General features: G+C 40.1%; 1 protein-coding gene across 1 annotated transcript in view; it reads right to left on the bottom strand.

The window, feature by feature from the left end:
* Window positions 1–10579, bottom strand: part of CAMSAP2 (calmodulin regulated spectrin associated protein family member 2) — a 123153-nt gene that overhangs the window by 24821 nt on the left and 87753 nt on the right. The window contains 2 exon segments of the mRNA XM_014590486.2: window positions 7027–7166; window positions 7467–7608. Of these exon segments, the coding sequence (XP_014445972.1) occupies window positions 7027–7166; window positions 7467–7608 (282 nt within the window).

Raw genomic sequence — 10579 nt, 5'->3', positions numbered from 1 at the left:
CTCTGTATTGACTGACATGCATGGCATTCCCTTTTGAAAAAGCAATGGAAGTCAATGTAAAGTTATATGTAATCCAATGTAATATAAAGAAGATTATGATAATAATAAAAAAAAAAAAAAAAGAAAGCATCACACATGGGGATGGTCACGCCACAGTCTTCTCCTCCACTGTTTACTCCTCTCAGGATTTTGGGCATGCATGCATGTGCTTGGCATGTTTTTCAAACTGCCGAGTCCAGGATTCAAACTGCACAGTTAGTTATGTGGAATATAGCTGCCTTAACCACTACATCATGGGCTAGACCAAGTAGTTACCATTTTTTAAAAAATATAAACTCTAGGGAGACAGCAGGTGGCATGGTGGTTAAGGTGGCTGGACTCCCATGTGGCTGACTGCAGTTGAAGTCCTGAACTTGGCAGCTTGCTTCCTCACTTTCTCTCTCTCTCCTCTCTTTCTGTCTGGTCAACTTCAAAAAAATAAAATAATTTGCAATGAATAAAATAATTATTTAACAACAAAATAATAATAATAATAAGCTCTAGGGACCAGCAGATGGCATAATGGTTATGTCACTGGACTCCCACGTAGTCGACTGTGGTTCAAGTTCCAAATGAGCAACTTAAAACTCACGCTAAGCACGTGTGCATTTGTGCCCAAAATCCTGAGAGGAGACTGGAGCAGAAGGGATTGCAGAGTGGCCATCCCCCCTGAAGGGGGGTGATTTCTCACTTTCTGTCTCTCTGTCTCTGTTTCTTTGGCAAGCGCACGTACCCTATAGCAAAACTCCCTCTTTAAAAAAAAAAAAAAAGTTCTGCCCAAATCCCTAGAAATTTTTCCAAAAAGTAATTAGATACATAGGTTAATAATATTATACCTACATTCTTTTTATTTTATTTTATTTTATTGAGAGGTTTTTGCTATAGGGCGTGTGCGCTTGCCAGACAGACAGAGGCATAGAGACAAAAAGTGAGAAATCACCCCCCAGGGAGGATAGTCACGCCGCAATCCCTTCTCCTCCATTCTCCTCTCGGGATCTTGGGCACGCACACACACGTGCCCGGTGTGAGTTCTAAGCCACCGGGTCCGGGACGTGAACCGTGGTCGACTATATGGGAATCCAGCGACATAGCTAATACGCTAACTGCTGGTTCCATACCTACATTCTTAATACTACTAAACTCCAGAGTAACCTATGTGCTAAATAATGTTGAAACTCAAGCTTGTTATGACTGATTCTTAATAATTTTGAAATGAACAACAACATTATTTATACAATTTAATATATGCCTGATTTTGAAAAGTAAAATAAGGACTAGCCAACAGTGCCACCTTTTATTAAATGTATTCAAAAATGCAAGTAATTTTTCAAAAGGCTTAAAATTAAAAGACTAAAAAGGTCCTTAGAAGCACATTTCTACTAAAGTTTATATTTTAAAATGCATACACCATAGAAGTTATAAATATAAACAATTATTTTAATTTTAGCCATTTGGTAAGTTTTTAAAAATAGCACTATACAAAATCCGCTTCCACAATTATGTAAAATAGCATGTCCTTTTTCTTGCCAGAAAAAGTTTGTATTCACCAGAGAAAGGGTGTGGGGTGGGGATCGGAAGAAAGTGTCTCCTAATGGGACATGATCACAGTGGAATCCATTCTCATCCTTTTCTCCATCCTGTCAATGTTCTGGGCACGCACGAACACTTGCCTGCTGTGTTTTTCAGGCTTCTGGGGCTCGGACTCCAGCCCATGGTTGGCCATATGGGACTGAGCTTCTCCAACCATGGGGCCATGGGAGTAGCCCAAAATAATATGCCTTTTAAACTGTGGGTATCTGGCACTTCATAAAATAGTTAATATGGAATGCATTAATACCTGATGAGTGAGGGACCAGCAGATGGTATAACAGTTAACATTGCTGGACTCCTGTGTAGGTGACCGTGGTTCAAGTCCAAGACTAGGCAGCTTAAAACTCACACGAGATATACATGTGCATGCACGCCCAAAATCCCAAGAGGAGAAAGGAGAGTACCAGCAGTTAGCATAATGGCTATTTCGCTGGACTCCCACGTAGTTGACCGCAGTTCACATCCTGGACCTGGTGGCTTAAAACTCACGCTGGGCGCGTGTGCGTGTGTGCCCAAGATCCCAAGAGGAGTATGAAGGAGAAGGGACTGTGGCATGACCATCCCTCCTGGGGGGTGATTTCTCGCTTTCTGTCTCTCTGTCTCTGTCTGTCTGGCTAGCGCACGTGCCCTATAGCAAAAACCTCTCCAAAATAAATAAATAAATAAATTTAATTAATTAAAAAAAAAAAGAAAGGGGAAGGGACTGGGGCTTGGCCATCCCCCAGGGGGTAACTTGCTTTCTATCTCTCTTTCTCTCTCTGGTGAATGTGCCCTATAGCAAAAAATACCTCTGGAAAAAAAAATTGATGAATGAGATCTTACTTCATACTCAATTTCAGCTTTAAATTATTGTTGCAAGGGCCAGCAGGTGGCATGGTGGCTAAGGTGGCTAGATCCCACATGGCAAACACTCCAGTTTGAGACCTGGACCTGGCAGATTGAAAAACATGCCAGGCACATATTCATGTGTGCCCAAAATCCAAAGAGGAGGAGGAACTGCAGTGTGGCCATCTCTCTCTGTCTCTATTTACTTCCAGCAAGTATGCATGCCATATACAGCAAAACCAAAAACAAACAAAAAAGCAAATAATGGTGTTTTCCAGTGTCTTGCCTTTTTCTTCCAAGCTGGTAATTATGCATAATCATCAAGGTTCTCCCTATATATACTCTAGGTTTTGTTCCTTAATTTGAGATGGTGACTTTCAAGTACTTATCTGATAGCTCCACTAGGCTACCATGTACATGAAAATGAAAAAAAGGGAGCATCAAGGGTGACTCTCAGGTTTTACCCTGCTAGTACAGTTAGGTGAAAGCTGACTATATCTTTTGGAAAAATACCCCTGAGGTGCTCAATGATTATGTGTTGAAAGGAAACGAGTAGTTTAAGGACCTTGATAAGATAACCATCCTAATAACAACTGTTTTGTGTTCGGCCACAGGATGTCAGTATAGTTAAAAAAATCTTTTTCCTAGGGGGCCAGCAGGTGGCATAGTAGTTAAGGTGCTGGACTCCCACAAGGCTGACCACAGTTCAAGCCCCAGACCCAGTAGCTTGAAAATCACACGGGGCACATGTGGGTGTGACCCAAAATCCCAGAAGGAGAATGGAGAAGGGATTGCAATATGGTCATACCCCCTGGGGATGATTTCTAACTTTCCCTTTCTGTCTCTTTCATGAGCATTAATGCCTGATAGCAAAATGAACAACAACAACAAAACACTAAAACAAAAACTCAAAAACCAGAAACTTTTTCAAAAGAGAGAAAAGCTTTGATTAATTTTGAAGTTTCATACCTTGCCATTTTATCAAAGTGGCAGCTAGCGACCAGCAGTTAGCGTAATGGCTATGTTGCTGGACTCCATGTAGTCGACCGTGGTTCACATCCTGGACCCAGTGGCTTAAAACTCACACCTGGCACGTGTGCATGTGTGCCCAAGATCCCAAGAGGAGAATGGAGGAGAAGGAATTACACCGTGGCCATTGCCCCTGAGGCGTGATTTCTCACTTTCTGTCTCTCTCTATCTGGCGAGCGCACACGCCCTACAGCAAAAACCTCTTCAAAAAAAAAAAAAAAGACGAAGTGGCAGCTAGAAAATTTTCCATATGTATTTTGTTAATGCCTTTTTCTGGCACTTGCCTATTCAAAACTGTAAATGTTACATCTGTAATCTCAAAGGAAAAAATTCACCTCACTAAATATGCAGAGATCAAAGATCAGTGACATTTGTTTACACTGTATACCTTGACCTTCCAATAAGTAGAATATAGTGCTGATGTTTAGATCAACTTCGTCTAGGCATGACCCAGATATAAAGACATTTTCTTAAATCTAGCATATTTAAAATAGATAATTATTTACAAAAAGAGCTCAATCACTTTCTATGTTCTTTGCTAAGTCATGAGCACCCACAGCTGTGACTTCAGCTGAATATCTTAAGACTCTGAGACAGAGAAACTGCCTGGTCCACGATGCGAGGCACCTCACTTTCACCTAACTTTAATAATGAGGTGTTTGTGAAAGTTGAGGGAATGAGCACTGTCTTCCCATCTTGGTAGAAGCAGGAACTGGGGTAGCCATTTTAGAGGGCAGGGCACTTTGATTCCTTAACCATACTTAAAATGCACAAAGGCATACGTAGGACTGTTTATGGCAGTGGAAGCTGCAAACAGTCCATCTTAATAGGGGCGCAATTGAAATGCTGGGCTCTAGCATCTTAACCCCATGTCACTGCCGGCCCAAGGTTTTTCTTTTGAAGTCTCAGATAGGAGGTCACCAGGAGTAGTGGCTAATTTTGGAAATGCCTTCACCATCAGCTCTACCTTCTACCTTTGGTAATCCAGAAATGGTCAAAGGAAAAAGAGACAGATACCGTATATTAAGAATTTAGAAAGCACAGGCACTAGAATTACTATGAAAGAGGTCCATTCAGTTTCTTTTAAGGTCAGCATTGGAAATAAAATTAAGATCAATATAAAGTTTCTCCTCAGCCAAACTTTTACATAAAATCTATTATAAGATCATATTTCTTTTTTCCTTTTTTTTTTTTTTTGAGAGGTTTTCGCTATAGGGCACATGCGCTCGCCAAACAGACAGAGAGAGACAGAGAGACAGAAAGCGAGGAATCACCCCCCACGGGGGATGGTCACACCGCAATCCCTTCTCCTCCATTCTTCTCTCGGGATCTTAGGCACACATGCACACGTGCCCGGCATGAGTTCTAAGCCACCGGGTTCGGGACACAAACCGCGGTCGACTACGTGGGAGTCCAGCGACATAGCCATTATACTAACTGCTGGTTCCCTATAAGATCATATTTCTAAAACCTTGAAACAGAATCAATAAACTTGGGACCAGCAGATGGTATAAAGGTTATGTTGCTGAACTCCCACGTAGTTGACAGCAGTCTGAGTGGACCCAGTGGCTGAAAACACACCAGGCGTGCATGTGTGCCCAAAATCCTGAGAGGAGAATGGAGGAGAAGGGATTGTGGCATGGCCATCCCCCGGGGGGATGATTTCTCACTTTCTGTCTCTGTCTGTCTGGCAAATGCGTGTATCCTATTAGCAAAAATCTTAATAAAAAAAAAAGAATTGGTAAATTTTAGGCAAGTATGTAAGAGACGTGATATTGTATAGCTGTGGGCCATAGGAAATAAACAGCAAGTTACTGTTTTACAACATGATATTCTGGATCAAGAAGTTGCTTTTTATGTTGCAGCTCAAAAGCAGATATGCCTGAGACACATATCTGTCTTTGCCACTTGAAAATAAGTGGCAAAAGGACAGAGATCTTTGTTTTGTTCACTGATTTATTCTAGCTACCTAAAACACCATTAGGGTGCTCAATAAATATTTTTGAAACAAAAAGCAAAAAACCAGCAGTAAATAATGACTTCATGTTAACGGTCAGTATGTGGTACTCTGAAGGATGGGGCAAATGCAATGGCTAAAAACAAACAAAACCAGAAAACTGTTTTTAAAAGAATCATTTTCAGACTATTTTAATATTTCCTTCCCTCTTCCTTTCCCATGGTAGGTTTTTTCCAGGTCCTAGGATCTGAAGGGTTCCTTCCTTTGGGACACATCCCACTGACCCTGATGAATGCTGAAAGTGACTGGTGTTTCCTTTCACTCCCACCATGTTAGGTTTCTGGGTTTTCTCCCCAATGGCAGCACATGTACACGCATATGGAGAGAGAAAGCACCTTACAAAGCATCTTATTACACTGTGGCCTCCTTTTCCCAGGCCTCTAGCTCCTCAGGATCTCGAGGAAACACACACCTAGCATATTTTCAGTCTGACACGAGGATCTGCAGCAGTGGACAGCCACACGGATTTCAGCACTGCGCACTGCACCACCAAGACTGGGCAATCTTACCTGCACATGACAGCACTGTACTGTCACTATTTGTTACCAATCTGTCTCTTCGCCTAACCCCGTCACGTAAGCACTGAGGACAGATTTATTTTTGCAGGGAAGGGGGGAGAGCCTTTGTCCACTGCTATATGCCCCAACCTGAGGACAGTGTCTAGCATGTGGAGATAAGCAAAAAATATCTGTTGATGAAGTAATAAATGAAAAAATTCCCAGCCTTAGCACAGAGCCTTTCAAGCCCTCAAAAATACTTGTCAATTGTCAATGTGGGTCCAGAAATGTTCTAAAATTTGTAATAATTCCCAATTTTTGTCATTTTACATTTTGCTGACAAACTTGTTTAATACTATCTCTTTTCATTTTAACAACTTACAAACTAACTTTCTGTAGTTTCTTTATCCTATTAATTAGGGCTTTGTTCTAATAATGCAAGTGTGAGACTTGGTGGTAATCTAGAGTAGGTGCTTGTGCATATCCTAAAATTCTTCGAAAGCTGCAGATGTACCTAGTTTGTTTTCACAATTTGCTTTTTCTTTTTTAAATTTGGCAGAGGGTGCATGCACTCGTTAGGGAGAAAAAAACAAAGTGAGAAAGCACTCCCCAGAGAGGATGGTCACACTGCAATCCCTTCTCCACTGCTTCTGCCTCTCCAGATTTTGGGCACACACGCACATGTGCCTGGCATGTTTCTGAAGTGGCCAGGTCCTGGACTCAAATCATGCAACTGGTCATGTGGGATATAGCCACCTAAACCACCATGCTACTGGCTGGTCTCACAATCTGCTTTTGAACTGTTTACCAAGTTGTGTCTTTGTGGGTTATCTCTGCTTATAACATGCAAAAAACTATTTTTTCAAAAGCTCTCTTGTGCGATCATAGTTATCTGTTAACTTAAAGCACCTAAGCCATTTACATATCTTGTTTTTATATATATATATATATATATATATGTATATAAATATATAAATATATTGAAATAAACTTTACCAAAGCAATGGAAGAAGAGAATGATTTCATTACCTTTATGGATGAAGCCGCATAGAGCATATCTTCCAGGGTGAAATGGCAACACTGGTTCAGGTACTCTTGGCAGAACTCCTGAATCAGCTGTAGGTTATACAGGCTATCGGCCAGAGACATAGTTTCTTTCAAACATATATCTTCAAATAAGAAAAGAGCAAGGTGATAACTTTGGATTAATTCGATAATACAAATTTCATGTCTATTTAGTAACTAGTGATTTCACACAAAATTACACAATTATGTGGAATCTGTTTACTAAATATCATAGTCATTACAGAGAAAGACTTAAAACCAAAGACTACTTCCTCAATTGTCATTCTCAGGATTACACATAAATTTTCTTTATTTAAAAGGCCATCATTACTTATTCACTATATTATGTTAAGTATTTGTTACCATTTATCTGTAGTTCAGAAATACTTAACCGGCACACTCACCTTCTAATCTGACAACACCAGGACAATAGAAATGAATAAGGGCAGCTAACGCGCAGCCATCAGTACCATCCTTCAACAAATTTTCTACCAACGGGACACAGGGCAGCTGCTTAAGCAATGTTTGCTCTTTCCTATAACGAGCCTACAATATAAAGAGTTTTGCCTTAAGTATAAAAGCAACACACAGGGAGGGAAAAAACAGTACTGTAGGTTCTAATGTATCAATAATAAAATACAAATCAAGAGAAATGTGAACTACTTATCAATATCCTTATTTTCTAAATAACATCACCAAAGTCAAATACACACAAACACACTACAGTTTTGAAGCTAAATATTTATATATTATATGCTAACTTACATGAAAAGACATTTACTTAAATATAAAACCATGACAAAACAGATTTTGAATATCTTGTATCCAAATCATCAGTTCTGCTGCTCTTTTGTAGATAAAATTCATTTATTTAATATTAGACTTAATTTAGATTGAAAGTTCTTACACAGAAAGACTAAAAGTTTGGGACCAGCAGTTGGCATAATGGCTGTGTCGCTGGACTCCCATGTAGTCGACCGCGGTTCAAGTCCCAGACCCACTGGCTTAAATTCACACCAGGCGTGTGTGTGTGTGTGTGCCAGATCCTGAGAGCAGAATGGAGGAGAAGGGATTACGGTGTGGCCATCCCCTCTGGGGGGTGATTTCTTGCTTGCTGTCTCTCTGGCAAGTGTATGCGCCCTATAGCAAAAACCTCTCAAAACAAAACAAAACAAAACAAAACAAAAAGAAATACTTAAAGTGTTTATATGAGAATTATTTGCATGGAAAAAATTACAAGAGTTACCAAACACAGGAGACAGGTAGAAGAATATACTCTCCCTAAAGAAAATTTAGAGATTAAAAAAAAATTACTTTTGAGAAACTAGAATAATATCACAAAGATATTCTAGTTCATCATTTTTAAAAATGTTTTTTCTTTATTTCTGATAGAGTACATTTGGGTACAGGAGAGAGAGAGACAGAAGCCTCTCCACAGAGTCTGGTCATGCTGCAACCCCTTTCCTCCAGTCCTCCAGTCCACTTGGGACACCTGCACTAATGCTCAGTGTATTTCAGGTTGACCAGGCCAGGGGTTCGAACCACTGCTGCCATGTTGAATCTGGCTTCTCTGTGCAGTACATTACTACCAGCCAGAGAGCCGGTCCTAGCTTGTCATTTGAATGTTGAAATAAAGCAAAAAAAGTGTTAAGTTTGAAACTGAAAATTTCAATTTCAGGTTTCACTGTCCAATGAGATAGCAAGTATAAGGGTTCCTTCTCCCACTCAGAAAAACAGAACAAACGTTGTTTTTCCAAAGACTGGTTGGTATGTGGCTAGATATAAAATTTTAACACAGTTCTATAAAAGTGAGACATGCTGTAAAAATGGTTAAAAGGAGGCCAGCAGGTGGCATAGAGATTAAGGTGGCCAGATCCCACATGGCTGACTACACAGTTTGAGTCCTGGACCCAGCAGATTTGTTTTAGTTTTCTTAGAGAAATTTTTGTTATAGGGCGCATGTGCTCACCAGAGACAGACAAAAAGTGAGAAATCGTCCCCTCCATTCTCTTTTCAGTATCTTCGGCACGCATGCACATGTGCCCGGCATGAGTTTTAAGCCACCAGTCCGGGACTCGAACTACAGTCGACTACGTGTGAGTCCAGTGACATAACCATTACACTATCTGCTGGTCACCTGGCAATTTGAAAATTAAGAATGAGTGTGTGTGCCTGCATACCCAAAATTCTGGGAAAAGAACAGAGAAAGGACTGCAGTGTGGCCATCTCCCTGAGGGGTGATTTCTCACTTTTCCCCTCTGTCTCTCTCTGGCTAGCGTACATGCCCTATAGCTATTAAAAAAAGAAAGAAAGAAAGAAAGAAAGAAAGAAAGAAAGAAAGAAAGAGGTTAAGAGAACAAGCTCTTGAATAAAATTACCTGGGTTCGAATTCTGGTTCTGCCACTTTATGATCTTAGATTCACTTGAACTTTCAAATATGGACACTAAGAGTACCGACGTCATAGAAGCACTGGAGTGTTAAGCAGGATGAGGAACACACAGTGCTGCTCGCTGGTGGATACAGAGCAAGCCACCAGTATAGGTTGGCTCTTTAGTAGCTCTCCTACAGGCAAGAAAGCTAATGCTGAAGATTTAGTGGAGGTGCTGGAATTAGAAAATGTTTGGGAGTATTCTTATTTTGTGGCAGAAGGGTTATTTGCATAAGTTCAGTAATACCTGTTGCCTTGAATCAGAAATTGGAAATACTCATAACTGGACAGAGCTTTGACTGAAATGTCAAAACTGAAGATTAACCAGAAAACTATGGAACTAAAGGTGGATCTCAAGTAAGCCAACGGAAGCTCGCAGAAAGATGGCCTGCCACCATAAACAGCTCTGCCTGGCAGAGAGGATTAGAGAAGCTCTATGAAAGAATTTGTACCTTAAAACAACCTGGACTTTTCCAGCACAGCACTGTAAAAAGTAGAGATTGCAAAAGAGCAACCACAACTAGAGGATTATCTTGAGGAAGACGCTGAAGGTAGAAAAAGAGACTGATCTTTGCTAGCAGATGGTCTATCACAGAATACTTGGTAGGCGGGGCTGAATTGAGAAGATTTATGTGTGAACTTGTGTGCTGGGCATTTGCTTTTCAACAGTTTGAGTAGCTGACCTGTAAATGTTTTCTCAAAAATATTAAAAACCATACTGTCTCTGTAGTTACAGTCACAAACTAAATTATAATAAATATTTTGAATATTATCTTTAAAACTCAGGTTTTTGAAATTTTGAAATTTGTTTTTTAACTGCCAAGAACTATGGAGTATGAGCAAAAATTTTTTGATATGTAAAGTAAATGTTTGTGGGGGAGAAAAGATTTAGTAAAGATACAGACTACAGTATTTTATAAATTTAGCAAAATGATGATTACATAGGTTATTGATACTTAAATAGTTACTTAATTATACTTTTAGATTTTCTTTGCAGGAGAGTATGTGCACCCACTGGAGAGAGACAAAGAAAAAGGGAAAGTGAGAAATTTAACCTTCCTGCCCCCCCCCCCCCCCCCCGGGAATGG

Source organism: Tupaia chinensis, unplaced genomic scaffold, assembly GCF_000334495.1.
Source record: "Tupaia chinensis unplaced genomic scaffold, TupChi_1.0 Scaffold000453_1, whole genome shotgun sequence".
NCBI classification, from domain to species: Eukaryota; Metazoa; Chordata; class Mammalia; order Scandentia; family Tupaiidae; genus Tupaia; species Tupaia belangeri.
This window is presented reverse-complemented; position numbering and strand designations above follow the sequence as displayed.